Below are 21,609 nucleotides of genomic sequence, written 5' to 3' on the forward strand. Positions count from 1 at the left end.
TATAACAAAATAGATATACAATAATAATTCGTGAGACGGTAAGTAATAGAAACGTCAATGACCTTTATAGAAATGTGCAACAGCGTGCTATATCCTTTTTTTTTTTTTAAGTGGGGAAATCATGCATAGATACCCACGGCCTCCGGAGATAAAGCCGTGGGTTATGTCGGATTCCTACCGACCAAAACCCCACTGTGTTCCGTCGAGCCACTTAAGTGAAGGGGCCACGGGAGTTGATTAAAATTCGTCCGCGACAGCGTGCTATATCCTACAACTTTGCTATACAAGCATAGGCTATAAGGAATATTAAGGATCTTTTGGTATATCGTGGATGAGTCTGAGGGCGTTCAAAATCATCAATTCCGTTTCAGGGTACATGGGAACGACACCGTTAAACTGATCTTTTAACCTATTTTCTTGAAATAGAATACGATGAAGTTATGAATGCGTACTTATTAATGTTTATACTTGTTTATAAGAAGTTTGAGTAGGATAAGTAATATTTGTGTATTAAAGAAACATCATAACTACACCAAACAACACTGTTTGATGTGAACAAGTTATATTACAGGATTACAGCAACACAATTACGTTTATAACGTATTTTTTTATAATGTAGTAATTACATAAATTTTTTATCGATATAAAAGAAAAAGGTGACACACTCATCCACACATAATTAAATTAAAGCACATATACTCATAGCGGTCATTCATCACAACAAGTATAGCATTATATTATCTGTAGTATCGATCCCACAGAACGAATATTATACGTGAAATTTTGTACGAAGTTTAAAATTAGTAGACTTCTTCTAAGAACTGCAATTGGAACTAAATTAATCATCATTCTTTATGCTACTTGAAAATTTACAGAGAGGTAGTAAATAGATTTAAGAGAAGGGATCCTCGGAAGATCCTCAGAAGGGATTTTGTGTAAGTGCCGTATTGAGGGTATCGAATGGTATTAGAAATATTTCTAACTATTTTATCTAATGGTCCTAACTATTATCCGACTGTAGATTAAAACGCCATGTTTTACAATACTGTAACTGTTATGAACATAGACTGCAACCGGGTGAAGTAAATGCCGCGTTCACTCGAAGCGGTTGTTCACATCACGTGTATACGACACGTTTAAACGTAGCCTGTGAATCACCGGACATCGCGAGTGAACGCCGTCTGCAACCGCCACCTGTAAAAGCCCAGTACAAAAGCGAAGCGTGTATACGAACAACCGCATAGCTACACATAATCCAATGACATTCATGATGAATGGGCATAACTGTTAAAATTACACTTATGTTATAAATGTTAAAGTTTGTTTTTTTGTATGTTTATCCGTCAAACACGCTGAAACTACTGAACGGATTTTGACGAAATTTGGTATACAGACAGGATATGAGCTGACTTGGGTGATATACTTTTTATCCCGATTAAATGCTCTATTGGGATAGAACAGGAATCTTAATATCCGTGCGGAGCTGGGAAGAGCGTCTAGTATATAATACTACCACGGATGAAGTTAAGGAAAAATAAGGAAACTCGAAGTATTTCGTAGAAATGTACTTTATACTGAAATGTATTGTATCATTGGGCTTTTTAGTTGGTCATGTTTGTTTTACTTCGCTTTTAAAATATCACTAATTAAATAACGTAAAATCCCAGTTATTGACAGAGTAACAGTCTCGTACACCGTGGCATTGCGTGATGTTCACTAAATATGATTGTTTCCTCTTTAGTCCACTCCCCGTAATACTATAAACTACTCTTTGGTCCACTCGTAGGTACTACGATTGCTCATTTTCTATACCGTATCATTTTTATAATACAAGTATCATTAAAATTTGTATATTTTAATGAATAAAAGTGACTATTCTTTACTTATTATATTTTAATTGTGAATTTAATTATATATTTACGATTAAAGATCATTGGGCATTTTGTGCTGCAAACTAGCTATCTCTGGAAAATAATAGTAATGATCTAATTTTCGTAAACCATGGGAGAGACAACTAAGTAATGTAAAAGAGCATTGAAAGACATATCTACGTAGAAATGGAATATTCTCAATGGCAATAGATGTGGATATCTTTAAAGATTTTATGAACTACTGCCTTGTCCTGAAAAACACTCATAAGATTCATTAAATTAAAATGTTAGTTATTTCCATTTTACCATTGATAATAAAAATACATCCTCCTAACATAATACTATACTATACGTGATAGTTTAGTATTATGTTACCTGTACTTCAATCACTTAACTGCATAAAAAACCTTTTGCCTTTTTAGTGCAATATGTAGCGCATGAGAACCCACTTTTATATTACCTAAAGAATCTAAACTAAGAAACCTAATCACGGAAGGCAAAAAATTATGATTTATCAACTCATTGACAATAGTAATTGACAAGACCACTCATCTCTTATTTTTCTTCTCTTATTTGGCGCAAAGGGTCAAGCGTGTTCCTTTTCTAACGTTTCTAACACGGATAACGTTGTAATATAGGTAGTTGATGTGTAAACAAGAGATTTTAGCTCCCACAGGCGTAATGGTTTGTAGCGCGAGCAAGAAAACTATCATCAAAGTAGTCGTATCGTCATCGAGAGCTATTTGTATGGATATTAAAAAACACTTATGCTGTACGTGTGACAGCACGGAACCAAGTGTCGTCATAATTATAGATGATAACACAATATGTGGGAGGATGAATTTGGTTTGCTGACCAGGAGAAAGAACTACAGCCCCACAGAAAACCGACGTGAAATAGTAGCGAACTACTGTGTATCATATTCATCATCTCATACTTTCTTTCAAGTCGTCAATCCTTTTCTTATCCCTTTGGCCTTAAAAGGCATCGCATTCGCAGAAGCACTACCTCTGAGAATGTTCATGGGCGGTGGTTATCGCTTACCATATTCAGGCGAACCATACATTCTTGAAACCGTCGGAAATGTATAGCATGTTGATTTTCGTCAACGGCTACATTTATGTAATTGGAACTACCCGTGAAGTACCGCCATCCTGAAACAAATTACTATATTTTTTGTGATACCGTTACAGGATATGTAACGCACAGTCAGCGTACTGATATCGAACTCATCATAGACAAATTTGAATAAGTATGAAGTAAGTATATATTCCTCTTATTTATAAAAACTAAAGAAGTGATAGCATTTGTCAACATGATCGCTTTTATTCAAAATTTCAGTCGTAACAAACATAAAAAAATCCATTAAATTAACAATTTTAAAATAAATAATATGCTCAATATTTATATTAAAAAGTAACACAAGCATATCTTTTTAAATAATTGATAGAACAATATAACACCAAGATATGGTACTTTCTAGAAAAATACAGAACTTAAGAAATTACTGTAGGTATTACAGTTTATGCTGTCCACCAAGAGGACCACCTAAGTCTTGTGGCTGTCCCTCTGCGACCCCAGGAGCTGGTCCAAAAATAACTCCCAATCCATGCTGCCGTCCAACTAGGATTCCTGCCAATCCATGCGTACCTCGCTTCCATGATGAAAAAGATTCCTGGAAAAAATACAGATTCCTGACGTTCTTCGTAGGATTTCCGCTAATTATTATACAAGGAATCATATGTGCCAATCATCATACACCAGAAAAAGGCGAATGCAGGGACTATGAATATATGCGTCTACGCTTTAAAAAATTTCCCTGGAGAGATGGTGTTAAGACACTTTTTCACAATGATCGAGTAAATCATTTACCAGGCGAATGTACCCCTCCCCCATTGGATTGTGACTAGAAACTAATAAAACATTATTTCATATGAAGTTGTTTATTTTCAGAAGTAAGTAGTACTATTTCTCAAAGTTAACGCTTATAAGCTATATATAGTCTATAAATTGTATGCGCACGCATATAATCGGAAAAGGGCGGGCGTCGGCGCGTTAAGGCGGGTCTAAGAAAGACAGAAAACTGCTGAATAGCGATCAATATCCCCACTGACGTCAGTATAGCGTTGGCCGCTATTGGCCCTCCCGGCATTATTAAATAAACCTTCTGGCAGAGTAGCGCGTGTTGTTGCGCCGCGGGCACAGCACCGCAGCACGCGGCGGGCCCGCGTACCGCTCGCGGCCGCCGCCGCACGCCATGGCCGACATGCCAGACCTATCGCACCTTACGCCCGAAGAGCGCGCCATCATCGAGGGCGTTATTATGCGGCAAAGACAAGAGGAACAACGCGAACATGAGATAATGAGGTGTGCACCAGTTGTCCATTGTCAACTCACTTTATATGTAACTCAGCATTACGAATGAGGGAGTTTATTCCATTCATTTACCTAGGATACTTATTTTGGATAATCAAGTATACATAAGATATTATTTAAATCTAAAAATAAGGGTTTTCTAACTTTTGAAAACATTTTTATGTTTTAATAGACATCTGTATATGAGCTTAATAGAGAAGTAGGCGTACATTTTTTATCAGCTTCAGACTACATGTATTGCGATAAACGATTATCGATTAAACGCAACCAGTTTACTATTAGAAAGTGATTTTATTATACTTTTTATATTGTACATTGAAATGAAACAATAATATCTCACTTGTCAAATAATTGTCTATGCTTCGTTCCAACTATACGTCTATAAAGTATATTAATATGACGCAGCACTGCATCATCGTTAATAAATTAAATTAAGTACCTCAATCTTTTTTTTCTTTAATAAGCCAATATAATTATAATAAAACTTATAGGACGTAAAAAATATTTTAGTACACGATAGTATGTTCAATATAACAAGGGGAAACATCACCACGAATTACATATTTGAGTAAAATTAAAAATAGGAGCTTCTGCATGACCGTTGGAAGCAGATCTTAAGATCTGATTCTGACCTACTTACTCATTTTATGCGGTAACATAGAATTGAAATGCGCACACAAGCAATTTTTTAACAACTACGAGATAGATGCTAACTGAATTGGTTTAGATGCCTGCTTTTTCAGCTGCTTACAAAATGAATCGTTTTTTTAATCCTTCGAGTAAGAGGTTTCGAATCGAAAAACTTTTCTATTATTATTTCGATCGAAAAACTATTTGAGATTTATCATTTCTATATGTATGTATTTTTTAAGTATGCTTGTTATATGTAACCGACTCCTTTCACTAAATATTGACTCACTGTAAACGGACAGATAAATAGAGATAACCCAAGCTTTGTATACTTATTAAGGATCGGTGACAAAATAGTAATTTCATGAGTTTACTAATTAATTTCTGATTTGGATCCCCAAGATTAAATAACTTCCATATGTACACTCTGTGTGCAGTAAAAGTAAGTGAGACAATTTAATGGATTTGCCTGTTTAAAGTCAGTTTAAAAACTATGTTTATTTGTTTTACCTACATAGAGATCGATTCAGATTCACTTCTCTCCATTATTTCAGATAAAATTCATTTCTTCAGAAAGTGACCTCAGTAATTTCGCAAAGACAAGTCTTTGTTACAATTGAAATGTGTATTCTTTTAGTATGAGGATGAGAGTTTTTTTAAATATCATTGATAGATCGGGCATATAATTAATCAGCTAATGGTTTGAAGACGTTAAAAATATTTCCAATGCAAATCATATTTGATTTTTGAGGATTTTTCTGTGTCGAGATGGATATTATTTATTTGTATCATAAACGTCGTTATGTATTTTATTGTATACATAATATTTATAAGAAAACAAACCAAGAAATTGAATAAAGATATGTATTTGTAACAAATATCAAAATATATTTCAATGTGACTAAATTTAAAAATCGTGTCGTCTTTAAAGTATGATAGTGTGATAATAATAATAAAAAAAAACATTGATTAATGTGGCTGATAAAATGATAATGAAATACCATTAAATGGTGTACCAAATTGATTTCATCGCAATTCCCGATAAAGCTATGATATATTGTGATATATGAAAGTCTAACGGTACATCCTGGCTTCGCCTGTAGTAAATATATAGCTTACGGTACCATAGACAATACATATACACTAGCTATAGCTAGATACGTGAGGTCTGAGTACTATAGTACTATAGTATATATTTAACGGTCAGAGAATTTTGCCATCGGTCCAGTGGCAGATTTACAACTTTTCAGGGTCTAAGCCGAATAGTTTTGCCCTTGCCCCAACAATAATCATGTCATACATTATTTTTATAATGCAACAATTTCGTTGAATTTGCACGTAAAACAATTTTTCTGTATATTTTTGAGCTAATTGAAGCTCAATTATATAGGGGCGGGGTCATGTATGTTATTTACACAATAATGAACATTTGGTAAACGTGAATAAATAATCTTTATTGTGCTTACAAAAAGTTAAAAATAATCGACTCGCTATTACTGTTCAAGATTTTACTTAACTTCCAATCAAATTTTCTGGCGCCTACTAGTGCATGTAAAACAAATAATAGTCGATTCATAAGATTGAAATCGGTAAAATTATTCACTTAATTATTCATTATATTCGAATAAAAATCGAAAAATTACATACAAATCATCTAGTTCGTAGCCTCCAACCAGTAGTAAGACTGGCATGTATTGGTTGTTATTGGGAAGAGGGGCATATTTTTCATAATTTCGCCCTTTTCACTTATAAAAAGTGTGGGCAAAGGGCGCAGACGCGAGAGGCCGATACTGGTTGAGCGGCGGCGAACTAGCTGTTTGACTCTAGAATATGGAAGTTTACTACTCTCGAAATGTGCAATGACAAGCGAGATAAAAAAGTCATCGACAAAATTTGTTGCAGACATCAGAAACTGTCATAGAAAAATCTATTTGATATCTATGAGGTGAAAAAAAAAATACCCAGCCTGCTGGTAAATCCGTCACTGCATCGGTCCATTAGTAGGTATCTACCTGAGTAAAGCGTTCAAACAAACACTTTTCAGCTTTCAACGGTTACGGATTAATACCTATAATATAAATTTCAGCAAATATTGGTAAACATCCACTGACGCCCATAGACCATAAAGATAACTTTGACGTCAGCAAATGGGATTGGGCAAATAATTTATCAAATTTGCGTGAAATTGTTTCACACTGCCACTATGCTGCTAACACTGCTTAAAGATTACAGAGAAAATTATAACAATAACGACACTTCAATAATCAATAAAAACCCAAAGTAATTAAGCAGTAATTTGTTATTTATTTATGTGAATGTTTTCCCCGTGCAGACGGAAGCAAGACGAAGTTGCTGTTTTGGAGCAAACGATTCGTACTAGGAATGAGATGCAACGTGCAGCTGGCGTTGAGCTGGCTGCTACATGTCACATTTGTTTAAAAACCAAGTTTGCTGACGGTGTCGGCCACTCCTGCCACTACTGTCGCGTTCGATGCTGCGCTCGCTGTGGAGGAAAAGTTACTTTACGATCTAACAAGGTCTGGTTCAGTGCATGCTATAATTTAATGTTAACTATTATTTAAAAAATGATTTCTTCTGTCTTATAAGTTATTAATCAAAATTAGTTCCTTAAGAAATAATAGCATTTATACACCTGGAATTGGATCTTCAACCTGGGACGGACAGTAAATAATAATTCTTTTCTATATTTCGGAAATAGTAGGTAAACCAATAGCAGAGAAAACTTTGTAAGCAAAGCATGATATATTTTTATTCATTTGTTTCGTAACAGCCTATTTAGATCTGACTTGTAAATAACATACTTATTATTACATTAAAACAAATATTAAATCCAAGGCACTATATATCTATTTCTTGTATTACGATATCGCCTTACAGGTAATTTGGGTCTGTATTCTCTGTCGTAAAAAACAAGAGCTCTTGTCGAAAACTGGACAATGGATTCACAAAAGTGCCGGTCAAGATTCCATGCTTTGGAGAATGGAGTCAGATATGAGAAATTTACCACCTCAGGTAGATGCAACATTAGATAAAAGACCTAAACTTGAAAGAGCGCACAGTGCGGCAGAAAAAGAGAACCAACCGTTACAGAGATCTGGAAGTGCCCTCCGACGTCAGTATAGCCAACAAGAGGCGAAATGTTATGGAGAATTGGAGGGGCTGTCGAGAACTCATCCACATCTCGTCCATCCAAGGCAAAAGCCATACGGAATAGACGATATAGGCGCAGCCCTACCACAATCGCAGTTGTTGTCGCTGCCACATGGAGCAGCTGTCCACCCTCCGATGCCACCTCGCTCCTCGTCTTCCGATGATGAAGTACCAGAATGTGTTTCCGATGAAAACGACGAGTATCGAGATCGCGGTGAGTGAACCAACCCGCTTTCCATTCACCGTCCAAACCTCTCCGGACCGTCACGAATCCTTGCCAAGGGTTTTGTTCATCCTACACAACATTTCAATACATACAACACTACAAATCAATTAGTTATCCATGCACAACAATCAAAACCAACTTAAATCACTCATAATCGTTCCTAACATTATGCAATTGTAAAGGTGTTCCGTGCGAGGTTTCCAATTTCAGTCAGTCCTTTCAGGCACTTCAGGTAAAATATTATTTAATTTTAATAAAAAGGCCACATTGTTTTTACATAAATCAATCTAGACATTGAACTTAGCAGTAAAATAGTATTAATTACATAAATCATTTACTTACTAATAAAAGCGTAGGTATTTACAAATTAGCTGCATCATTATATTTTATTGTATTAGTTGTTATTTCCAGATATAGACAGCTGTTTAGATGAGTTTAATGTAAGAAAAACGATTAGTATGCGTTATTTGGAAAAATAGTTGGAGATTCGCGCTTCGGTTCAAGTTACTTGTAATTTATTGAATGGCTACCAGTCTTTCCGTCAAATTCTAGCGCACAGCGCGTACGCGCCCGGTCTAGCCTAGTAGCGTAGGAGGGACGGGAGGGGATCTCAGCTTAATACACAAGATTAATATATATAAGATTGCAATTAATGTGTTATACAAGTTGGATGATGTAATGAAAGCAACTTTACCCAATTCAAAACTTAGTCTTATTCATTAAAGAACCCCATCCCGCCCCTTCACCATTGGCTCGTCTCGCCCACCCAAGAAAATTCGCTGGTTACGTCAATGCCCGAGCCACCTAATCATCACCCCATCTACTGTTTACGTTGCAGGTAATAAAGATAGGAGCTGCTCTGGTGGCGCAAGAAAACAGCGCCAAGCAATATTAGACGAGAAAATGAATAAATTTTTATCGGTGAGAAGATTTCTATCGGAACAATAATTTTGTTGTAATTACTGCTGAACGTTAGATGTTTGATACTCAAATATTTTCGTTAATCGTTTTCGTCGTCTGATATGTACGTCTTTGGTCTACCATTTGTGGTCGCTGTTGATTCTTTAATTGCCCATACTTCTTCTATTTTAAAATGTATTTATTTAAATCGTAAAATAAGTGAAGGTGCATTAAACATGTCAATACCACGTCCGTTGTTAGCATACCTCTTTATATATATTATTTTTTAGATTATCTCAGTTCTGTAATAAATTTGATATGACAAACATCTAATGCACATTCATCTTATTATTGCTTAAACCAGATTTTTTCTTGTAAATTAAAATGGCAAATGTAATTTAAATTTCAACTAACGATTACTTGTTGCTTCGTGGTATTTTATCAGTAATGAGTAATTATATATATACTTACAACAAAAAATTAATAAATGACGTTCAAAGATCTGGTTTAAGAGAAAAGCATGTTGGGAGCGAAAAGAAGAGTGTAACATATGGTGACATGAAAAATGTTAGTTTTGGTGGAAGTGTATATTCGTTGTGTTCGTATGTTTTAGTATGACTGGGATGATTTGTCACACTTTCCTTTCGCTTACGCATCAACACTGCTTTGATTGCATCATATTATTTGACGCTCAAAGAAACGCCATTGCCTCGTTTGAATACAAAATTACCTTTTCTCTAACACAATAGAATATAATGATATGGCAAAACATAAAAAATGATCCGTTAACAACAAGCGATATCGGACCCGGGCGCGTACGGGCTCGCAAGGCATAGCGTAACCAAATTGGCGCGTAACCGCGATGCTATCCATATGATATCGTTCATAGGAGATCTAGAGGCGTGTGCTTCACTTCGAAACCCTCATCTGCGCTCCAACGTGGCTGCAAACAACTATTACAATTTAACTAATCATTCGCCGGCCTCATACATACCAGAGGGAAGCGGAGTACTAGACACTGCCACAGTGCCAACTGGTGGACGTAGTTTTGACTCGGTCACAGATTGTCGGTGGCGCACGCGCGACGAAGGGGAGAGTGCGTACTTGCGACCCTACGTAAGAGACGAAGCGCATACATCCGACCGGGCAGTATATAAAAGCGCCTATCTGTGGGAAGATTCTGTCGACAATAGAAGATTTACTGAAAGAAGAAAAAAAACTGTTAGATTCGACGGTCACGAAGGGGCAGCAACATTTCCACGAGGAGGCCGTGACTCATCAGTCGTGCCACATGATTGGGCCTCTTTAAGGTGGGAATCTGAACGTCAAACGAGTCAAGACTCAGCTACAAAAGATTCAGGCATCGACACGTCTAGCACTTTTACTTCCAGTGAAGATTCTAACAGGGGCGAGTGCCCTAAGGTACACTAAATGGCTACATTCTAGCTTGCTTTCACATAAAGTCTATACAAAGTAAATACTTATCACAATTACGTTAATAGGAACAGCTTCCTAAATTTCATCTGCGTATACAAATTTATTGGAAACAATACGATATCTATATTCTAATTTCTAACATTCATGAGTTCATTAAAACTTCTCAATAGCATTGTAAATATGAACGTACCTCTGTTTGGCTGTGGCATGTTTGCATTACTCAGCATGACTGTTAACTTAATTGTGCGTGGCATAAACGCTAGTATTGCTGTTTTCTGTAGAATTAATCTCCGATACTTTTAAATCTTTGTTCATTTGTTTTATCTTATTTCTTTTCTGTGATAGTTTCCGTTAAACTGGCAAGTATCTACGGATGGCACTCGCATGATCGGTCATATGGTGTTACGGAAGAGTATAGTCGAAGGGAGCTCTCACTCGTCCGCTGCTATTCTTGGCTTGAAAGTAGTTGGGGGGAAAATGCTACCAGATGGCACAAGAGGAGCTATAGTGGAGAAGGTCAAAAAAGGATCAATTGCAGATTTAGAAGGACAACTTAGAATAGGTAATAAGTATTTTCACTGCATAAGTCAAATCAATTATGTATCTAACTAGTGATAAAGCGGCTGCCCCTCGTGTTAAACTAGCATATATGGCTCTTTAATTTCTCTGAATAAATTATTTAAGACATTCAAGAGCAAAATATAAATTATCAACTCAAATATTTAATACAATAGGCGATGAAGTCTTGCAATGGAACGGGGTTCCATTGCAAGGACGAAGTGCTGAGGACGTCGCAGCAGTGGTGGCTAACAGCAAGCACGACACGCACGTAGAACTCGTCGTGTCCCGCCCTTTGGCTTCTGCTAGACTCCTTGCTCAACCGTGGAGAACCCACAAAGGTAACATTCATTTAGTCTAATTTTATTGTCATTTTTAAGAATGTATTTAAAAGTAATATTTTTACGTCAAATTGCAACAATTCATGTATAACATACCTAACTTGCAGGTTAGGTGCATTCATTTGCAACGTCCACTATCTTTAGATTGTAAGTTATGTTAATCGTTGTTTTATCTGTGACTTTACAGATAAAAATTAATTATAGTGTAATTAATTCAATCAATCAATATACATATTTCAAACCATGTACAATGTGCATATTATATTTTCAATTTCGATTGTTTTCTTGAATGTTCATGTTACTGTTATGGATTATTATTTAAAACATATTCCTAATAAAGATAACATAACCATCTATAGTTTTCTACAAGAACGCAATAATTATATGATAAATAATTTTGTACCAAAATAAAAGCTTTACGTATCGCTACCACATATCAGTAGTACTATGCCCATGAAAAATCACACAATTTTTACTCTACTTTAGAAGTATACACGGAGGTTCTGGGTGGCGGCGAAAAACCAAGCGTACTGGTGACGTCGCCGGGATCTCCTGATGTCCACGGCCGTCGTCGGAACGCGAGACAAAATAATCATAATGCTAATGTAGCTGGTCGAATACAGGTGAATTTATAGATTGTTGCCGATAACTGAAGTTCATGTTTATAGTAAACTCTGAAAACTAGCATAAATAAAATATTTTAAAATCAATTATTAAACGTATATTATATACCCCTTGAAATATTACTTAATACTTAGGACATTTTCATTATTAACCAAATTACTTTTTCTTCTAGCTCAAAGTCTATTTCGACATAACGGCGCTCCAACTTCTAGTCACAGTGGTATCAGCTAGTGGGCTCAGCCCTCGACCCGACGGTTCTCCACGATGCCCTTATGCAAAAATTTTCCTCCTACCAGACAAAAGCGAAAAGAGCAAACGTAGAACCAAGACCCTTGCTAACACTCTGGAACCAAGATGGAATCAAACATTCGTTTATTGTGGCATACGTATTTCAGACATAAAGAAAAGAACTTTGGAGGTATGAAGATTTATTGTTACAGTAGTTTTTTTTTAATCGAGACAGTTGCTAGAGTTATTGATTGTATATTTATTTTCTAGGTGACAGTTTGGGATTTAAATCGTTATGGACCAAACGACTTCCTTGGAGAAGTCCTTTTAGACCTTGACAATATGGTGATGAATCATGAGCCAAGTTGGTACAAATTGAAACCGCATGACGAATTTGCTGGTTTTGGTGTAAGTATTCTTTACTAGAGAATATTATTAATCAGTGATCATATCAATTTTTCTTTGGACAAAAATATTGAATGCCTAGTACCTTAACAAGTGCATTCTTTTCTTTTATCGGGGTGTTATTTAATTTTGTTAATCTTTGAAGATAAAGTATAACAAAAATGTTCAAGTTGTGGTAAATGTTTGCCTTAAATGACATGAAAACTAAAGTAATATATCTGAATTGTGTTATCATTTTGGTAACGATAATTATTATTTATATTTATTGTATCAAAACAACAGAGGTACCGTGAAGATGAGGCGGACGGTGAGCACTTATCACCACCATCTACATCAACTTCGCGGCTGTCAGACTCCGACACTCCCAGCGAATGCGACCTGCGGCGTCATCACTCTTTGTCTAGCCTGGCTTCAAGCTCTAGTCCACCTCCACCGAATGAGGTAAGAATTTCCTATCATCACGTATATAGCAAACTGTACCTATTCGACTTACCTATATTTTACTATTACAATACCTCAACAAATATGATATTCTGGTTTTTGCATTTGTAGTGAAGCTATTGTGAAATAGCTGTTGCTCGCGGTTGTCTATCGCGTGGTCACAAGAAATTAAAATTAATTTCGGCGTGAGTCAAATACGTAGTATATTGCATCTTCCCATGGTAATGAGTGAATTTACTGGGGTAAAAAGCCAATATAAAAACTCTAGCCACCAAACTGTCTCCAGGCACAGAAAACCTACCATAATATAGCTCCATTGCAACGCAAAAGAAAAAAAACACACTTTCGTATTTAGAATATTAGTAAGGAAAATATTTCCAAGTGTTGTTGTTCTCTTTGTTCAACTACAGATCGATGGCACACGTTGCAGCAGACGAGATATGTCTCCGGCTGGTCGGGTGCGCACTGCGGGTATGGCCAGAGAAAGGGTAAGTTACTAGTTTCTATCAAAATATTGTTATACCAAATGAGTCATAAGAAAATTTAATTAATAAACATCTTTGAAATGGTAGTGACAGAAGAAGCCTTACTACGTCCGTCTTTAACTCTCTACTCTCCATTGATAAAATTGAAAATGAAATTTTATGCAACGAAAGTTAAAATACATTTGCCATTGAACTTCATTAACTTTCTTATATAATTTTCATCTAGCAGTGCAATGAAATCAAAGAAGATTCTAGAACGTTCTAGAGAGTCATATGTTGTACAGGGCCCTGGATACGTAGCGAGGTCGCAATCCGCGGCCGGCGGGCGGAGTGTTTCGCCGCGCCGCTCACTCTCGCCGCCCAACGACAGGGATGCTTACCGCTATACAGGTCTTCCATGAACTTTGAAACTACGCCCTAACTTTAAGTCTATCGTAAACGAAACTTGACAAAAAATTGTATTGAAGGTTTAAACGTCTAAACAGTGCTAATGAAAATGTGACTTAATAAAATGTCGATTTCGTATAAGCGATACTTTGTATGTTTAATTGCGCAGGTCATTGGCAACAATGGCTATGACTATAAACACACCTACATTCAAAGCATCGCTTCTACTTCAATGATAAGTTTCTCCAGCAAATTTAGCTGGACTGTAAAAGAGCGGGCACAGACCCCGCACGGAACACTCAAGAATATAACTTGTCGCGTTCATCACCACTTTACTCTCACTTACTATTTAATCTTCCTTCACATTTTTATTTCACATATATTCCGTCCTTTTCCTAACCTTATATAAGCACGCTATTACCTCATTTTTATATCTCGTAGTCATAATATTATTATTTTAAATATTTTTATTTTAGCGATACCATAAAGTTAAATATTTTGAAACTGCATGTCATTTCAATCAGCTATCCGATTTCTATTTCAACGGTAACCTTCGTAAGTTTGTTTCAATTTTTTATTTTACATAACTTTTGAATAATACGCTCAAAACTGTGCTCTATTCATATTGATATCATATTGTCGCCATAGACCTTGTGATACGCTGTTTTAAATTAGTTTCCGCCAATAATAATGAGCAGTCGTAGCATATAAAATAGCTTTAATTCAAATAAATTCATTAAATAATTTAGATAAAAGTTACGGTAGTGAATAATTTAAATTTAAACGTAGTATGTGAAGATCGCGGTGATGGCGCACGGTTGCCGACTCATGCTTATGCACCTCGGTTTCAATCTCGCTCAGCAACCGCGACACCTACGACCAGCCCAAAGAAACGACAGCTCCCACAGATTCCACACCAGGTACGAATAGAAGAGCACTAGATCAATCAATATTTAGTCTCTATTTGACAGGATGACGTAATATATGACTGAATGGTTTTTAAAACAGAATACACAAAGGGCGATGCGAGCACAGGTGTCGGCGGATCTCGAAGAACGTAAGTGGATCGCCCCGCATCATATTGGCGCCACACTCACCTACCGCAGCACGCCACAAGGTCAATACACCTACACTCATACATCATACTTACGTACACCTTACACTGATGTTTTACTAGGAATTGCTAAGTGTTGTTACGTTAGGACATATGTGACTCCTTGAATTGCCTAAGTATGTAATTAATATCGTGGGACACTAGGTTCTAGGACATAAATAAAAATTAGTAATGATCGATTCTTTTAGAGTCAATCTTCATTATCCTTCATCGTTAACCACATCATATTCAATGTGTATTTCTACATTTCAATAACTGTGCAATTTATAGACGTATAAACAAACAACATACTAAACGTGACCACCATAACAAAAGCTTCGCTTTTGTAGTGTTAGTGTATAGTTATTTAGAACTTAATATACTATAACAACCCTTCCACCGTTTCCTGAATATAACTCTAATATCACTGTTTCACTATTTAACTCTGCAATGTAAAAAATGTGTCTGAATTATTTGATAAGATTTCAACTCTGAAAGTTTTAATAGCTAAAACAAAAATGAGAGCAGTTCGGTCCAATCCTTAACTAGTAGCGAAAAACAACGAGCAATAGGGCGTATAATTAACACAATCGCTTAGGTTGGGAAAGGCACTACGCAGGACTCTCGGACTCCGAGCTGGCGTCGCGCGGCGGCGGCGGCTGGGCGCCTCGCCGCCGCCTCTCGCCCGACGCGGCCGCTGGAGACTCCGACATAGAATCCGTCGCGTCTGTCACGTCCAGTGCGTTCAGCACGCAGTCTGAGAGACCGCGTCCGACGAGAATGCTCAGGTAACGTATTTTAGCCTCAGCTCCCTACTCGTTCATTAATATTTAAAACCCTATGACTTCATGTAATCAATTTGTTTAGTCGTTGTATTTTTTGTTCAAATATTTCCTTTTCTTCTTTCTGCATGTTAATATATTATTTTAATATGTAATTTTACAGCCGCAAACGGAACTTTCGTCCTATTTTTAAATCCTCTTCTTGTGATAGCTTCATTACAGATACTTGCATATCACCTACTATCCCCTTCCGATCCATTTATAGTCCTTGGAGTACCCTGACAAGTAGGAAGTACGTACCGGACTTTGATAGATTCAATAATTCTTATTCATCCATAACAAGAAGACAATTTAATAATCGCCTGTATCCAACTCTACAACGTAGTCATTCTATAGGTGCTAGTTTAAAGGATAGCTTTAAAGCTTATGAAAGCATAATGAGAGATCCTAAATACGATGAAAAATATCAGTACAGTAAAAGTTACGTTTCGAATCTTTTTAACAAGAATCATATAAAATATCCAAATTTTACATTTCTTCCTAATATTGGCAAGGTAGTTAAATCTTCTCTGAGTTCTTATTTTGATAAACCTTACAGCAAGTTACGAGATTATTCGAGCTCCATTAATGATCGTAAATTAATGAATGATTATCACATTGAGAGTAAGGTCAAAAATGGATATGGAAGTAACAAAAAGAGAAATTTACGAATGCTAAAACATTTACGTGGTTCTTTTAATTTCCAATCATTTGACGAAGATCCTTATTTCTCACAAGATGTATTATTGCCGACTATTGCTGACGAGATCAATGAAGATATGTATACGGACCATTTTCATGGGTATGGTAGTGATTCTAGTTTAGCCACAATGATACACGTCAGTACAGACAAACCCAAAGCTAACATTTTAGAGCACGATTTAAGCGAAAATTCATATATAGCAAGGACAGATATCTTACCTAAAAAGTGTTTATCTCTTGATCTTAGCAGAATGAATGGAACAAGGTTTAATAAACATAAGGCACTATACAAAGAATACTTTAACAGTGTTGATATAACTCCAAATTCAGAAATTAATGATCATTTGAATTTTACATTAAATAGCGACGATAACGGTTATAGTAGGGATATATACAATCGATTACTTTACACTAAGATATCGCCTACGACGACTACACCCGTGACACCTGAGGATATTATTGATTTGTACGAAAACATTGCCAAATGTAACATTTTTGATATAAGTCCAAATATCAGGGATGATATAGCTCCACCAAAGAAATCAAACTATAAAAAGCGAACAAACATAGTAAGTATAAACGAAATTCCCACCGTACAAGAGTTTTATTCGCCTGATTCCCTTTCTCCCTTTCCAAGTCCAGATTTTGAACCATACAAAGAACCCGTAAGATCAGAATCTAAGCATGCTCGCAATTCATCATATGCAAAACACGAAGTAGAAAAGTATAGTCGTACTAGAGCTAATTCGTTCTCTACAATTTCTTCCCCACATCACGGCTCACCTCATCGCGCGCTCGCTCCTGTTGATTCGCACTCGCCTCCAAATGTCACCAACACAACGGAAAAAACAAATAACAACCAACCAACTACAAAACAACGTCAAGAAAATATGGATGACATCGAATGTACGACGAATGCAAATAATAAACGGAAGAAACTTGTTGAAATGGGATCTCAAAGCAGCAATGATTATGGAGGTAGAGAAAACGGTCGACATAATAATCACCCTCCTACTCTGGAAAGGCGAGAGTCGAGACGTGGACAATTTACGAGAAGTCTGAGCAATGCTGATGCGCCTGACGAAAAAGCAGGTAAAATATGATAAATACTCATTTATACAATAACGACAGATCGATAGATTAGGATGCATACAATTAATAATTAACAATTTTTTTTAGATGGCAGTCTAAGTGATACAGCCCTTGGTGCTACTTCTGAGAACGAGCCTGCTGGTGACGATACTTTGTTGAAAGCAGAGCCAAGAGACTATTTTGGTCCGGGCATGGGAAAGAAAAGTAATTCAACATCCCAACTATCGGCCACAGGTGAAACTTTTTTTTTTCTAGTATAACTGTTCCGTTAATATAACAATTTAAATGTCAAGTCCATCTTCCTATATTAGAAAATTAATTATGTACTTATACAATATCGACAGGACGAAAAAGAAGGTTAGGTTTTGGTAAACGCGGAAAAAATTCGTTTACTGTACAACGCAGTGAAGAAGTTGTTCCGGGTGAGTTAAGGGGAGGCACTGGAGTGTCGCGGGCCTCCTCAGCCTCCAGTGAAAACGACGATGACAGGTTGGCATTAGTAATAATGCCAACATTGACACAATAGTGATTTTTAACGTGGCGGTAGATTTATGACTGCAGTAAATTTAAAAACGACGCCTATTAATTATTTATAATATAAGGGAAAATATTCTCAAAATACAGCATGCCACATGCATTCATCGAAACATTTTGTGTGCGCCATGTTGCTTTGTAAAATCAGCTACGTAGTGCTTTTAGTGGTAAAAACGTAATTAAAACAGTAGATACATACTTAGTTTAAAAACCGATATAATTGTAATGTTAATGTTGCAATGATAATAATCCGCCTAAATTAAATTGCCCGTCAAAAGAAAGGCGTTGATTTAAAATCTAGAAAATACAGCAACATTTTATAGTGAATCAATGCAGATATTGTAAGATCATCTATAGTTGCGTCATTTTATTGAAAAATATCCCCAAATATTAATGCAATGTATAAATGGAATGCAATATGTGTGTGGGTACTGAATGTTTTGTGTTGGCATCTCGCCGCTCGGTTGCGCGCTTACCGCGTAGAAGGCGGGGCCGGCGCGCGGCGCAAGCGCTCCAGCAACGTGGTGACCAGCTTCAAGCGATCGCACGAGGTGTCCTCCAGCCTCGTCTCCATATGTAGCTCGGAGGGATCCTCGTAAGTCCCCTCGTCCGCTCTGATCCGTGCAGACGATCTCTTACTTTGTGCTCATCGATGTTGCTCGACGTCTTCTACTTTACCCTCTTTATGCCTTCGTCTTTTACGCATGTTGTCATGTATCGGTGTTTTTACTTCTACATTTGTATTTAAATCGCACGAGCAGCTATACGCATATAGGCAATACACCTTGGAAGTTAAATTATACGTTAAAAGGTACAGTGAAGAATTGCTTTCGACGATAATTTTATGTGTTTCGAGTGAGAGTTGTATAATTGCTTAATGTTTCGTATGCACGATTGTGATTGGTGATTATTAAATGAACGGCTTTTTACAGACTACGCACTACAATCAACATCGTTTACCTCATACACTCTATACATAAACAACAACAGTTACCTAATATATGCATGCTTCAACAGATCTCCTCACCTTAGATTTCTGTGTAATTTGTAGCAATATGATATAAAAGGGAATTTGGGTAAGTCTAATCGTACCTACACAATTTGCTGATCACATCAAATCTTATATAACAAAAATTTACTTTTTGTCTCATTATCCTCAACCCATCCACTATATTTCATTTTTCACCTGTATCTTTTCAATCCCGAAGCCAAACATTAAACTTTTAACATGGAAAATGATTTCCTTATTTCAAGTTTAATATTTGCGCTTACCCTCAACTTGTGTGTCTCATAAAAAAACAGGACTATTTCTTATTACTCGTTACTCTAAACTACCGCCCTCTTCATCACTATTGTATCAATGTTGTTTATTCTTATTATAATTACTCTGTACCCTACGTACATCTCCCGTAGTGAATAGAATAGACAAATAATCAAAACTTCTTGCTTGATATTTAACAAAAAATACCTTATCAAATATAGAGATGACATAATAAAAATCTGCAGCTCTGAATTCACCCCTTCATAGTCAGTCTTTACGATGTTCTCTGTGAATCTTTTGTCCAACCTTGTGGATTAGAAGAAAACGGGAGTTTGAATCTTTTCATATACTAGTTAAATAATCGCAGGTGGTCCCCCGGAATGCGAGGCTCTAGTTCGTCGGATGGGGGAGGCTTGTCTGACTTCATCGACGGTCTGGGCCCGGGCCAATTGGTGGGAAGACAGCTGTTGGGCGCGCCTACGTTGGGCGACGTACAACTGTCTATGTGCTATCAAAAGGGCTTCCTCGAGGTAATTCTAGTGATTGAGCACTATAAAAAGAACTACAGAGCAGTATAAAAAGAAGAACCGTGGTATACCGCCTTTGATCTCATATTAAAAGCCTCGTCTATTATTAAAAAATAGCCTATTGAGAAATTAAAAGAACAGAAATTAATTGATCACGAGACGGGATTTTCATATCTTATATGCGATCTTCCAAGCACTTCATATAGCCATATTATCCACTTCCAAGTTCAACAACCCCCAAACAGTTCTTTATATGCGAATGATGCAATATATTGGCACACATAGCTATATAAGCGGTCCCCCAACCAGGTGGAAGTGATCCGCGCCCGCGGGCTGCAAGCGCGGCAGGGCAGCCGCACGCTGCCCGCGCCCTACGTGAAGGTGTACCTGGTGAGCGGCAAGCGCTGCATCGCCAAGGCCAAGACCAACACCGCGCGGCGCACCCTCGACCCGCTCTACCAGCAGACGCTCACCTTCCGCGAGAACTTCAAGGGGTGCATATTGCAAGTGAGTCGTTATGCGAGGGGTTTGTTTTTATAGTGCTTAAGAAATGTTCATCTCACATACAATTTCTCGTACTGGATCTTGAAAATGTGCTTTGTGTATCCAAAAAAGTCATTTATATACTCATAACTTTAAAACGTCTGAATGGAAATTAATTGTTGCTTTGTTGGATATGTCTCCGCTTGGTTTAAGATAAAATTTGTTAAAAAAAATTAGAAACTAACAAAAAGCATCTACCCGGGCAGAGCCCGGATTAGGAGTGCCTCTAATGACGAATTAAATCTCTATTGTCACAGAATATCATAATCGTTTGTTGCTCTCAATTTGAAATAAGAAAATAAATCCCATTAATCATATTTCAGTGGTCAATGTACAAACAATAACGGGCAATGTAATTTCTGTGTTGATCATTGCATACATATTTTACATTCCTCTTTTTTCTTACAGGTAACAGTGTGGGGAGATTACGGTCGCATAGAGGGCAAAAAGGTGTTCATGGGTGTGGCCCAAATTATGTTAGATGATCTCAATTTATCCAACATAGTCATTGGATGGTACAAACTCTTCGGAACAACGTCTTTGGTAACAAACATATTAAATTGTTTTATTTATTTTTGTTTAATAAATATACTTATATTAAATGCATATTTCTCTGTTTCAGTAACTGTGGTTCATCGCTGACGTGCAGTCGGTGAACAACATCAATAAAATTATTAAAACGATATATAAAGTTGTCCAAATACTACATCTAGTGATACTGCTTTAATATTATTATAAACTGCAAAAATATGTCATGAACATAGGAAATTTTCTATAAAACGAAAGTTGTAATTGTAATTGTTTTTTAATTTTATTTCCTTTCGGAACGCCTACCGGACTTATAAATAGTTAGCATTTTATAGCAAGGGAAATGTATAGTGTACTCGATAATGTAATTAAGTATTAAAAGCCAAATGCGATCGTGTGTGTATCATTTAACTGCCCATTATTTTTAA

The 21,609-nt window shown here is 36.6% G+C and overlaps 1 protein-coding gene across 5 annotated transcripts; it reads left to right on the forward strand.

Annotated features, from left to right (window-relative positions):
* The first annotated feature begins 4,008 nt into the window (after positions 1-4,008).
* Positions 4,009-21,574, forward strand: LOC119830572 (regulating synaptic membrane exocytosis protein 2). Of its 5 annotated transcripts, none has more exons than XM_038353634.1 (22): positions 4,009-4,238; positions 7,210-7,414; positions 7,776-8,262; positions 10,064-10,596; positions 10,957-11,173; positions 11,346-11,510; positions 11,997-12,133; positions 12,307-12,552; positions 12,633-12,770; positions 13,050-13,208; positions 13,619-13,696; positions 13,978-14,083; positions 14,870-15,000; positions 15,089-15,197; positions 15,772-15,961; positions 16,119-17,788; positions 17,876-18,022; positions 18,133-18,277; positions 19,951-20,113; positions 20,420-20,617; positions 21,062-21,196; positions 21,276-21,574. In XM_038353634.1, the coding sequence occupies exons 1-22, from the start codon at positions 4,129-4,131 to the stop codon at positions 21,276-21,278; spliced, it is 5,472 nt and encodes a 1,823-aa protein (XP_038209562.1). In that variant the 5' UTR covers positions 4,009-4,128; the 3' UTR covers positions 21,279-21,574. The 5 variants fall into 5 exon arrangements, with proteins under 5 accessions (XP_038209562.1, XP_038209566.1, XP_038209563.1 ...); XM_038353638.1 differs by having other exon boundaries at positions 17,661-17,788; XM_038353635.1 differs by having other exon boundaries at positions 15,793-15,961.
* Positions 21,575-21,609: the final 35 nt, after the last annotated feature.

Source organism: Zerene cesonia, chromosome 11 (genome assembly GCF_012273895.1).
Source record: "Zerene cesonia ecotype Mississippi chromosome 11, Zerene_cesonia_1.1, whole genome shotgun sequence".
In the NCBI taxonomy this organism is placed as follows: domain Eukaryota; kingdom Metazoa; phylum Arthropoda; class Insecta; order Lepidoptera; family Pieridae; genus Zerene; species Zerene cesonia.

Coding starts and splice junctions, on each gene's coding strand:
- LOC119830572 (XM_038353634.1), top strand. CDS start 4,129: ATGGCCGACATGCCAGACCTATCGCACCTTACGCCCGAAGAGCGCGCC. Junction 11,174..11,345: donor AGAAGGACAACTTAGAATAG/GTAATAAGTATT, acceptor TTAATACAATAG/GCGATGAAGTCTTGCAATGG. Junction 12,553..12,632: donor TAAAGAAAAGAACTTTGGAG/GTATGAAGATTT, acceptor TTTATTTTCTAG/GTGACAGTTTGGGATTTAAA.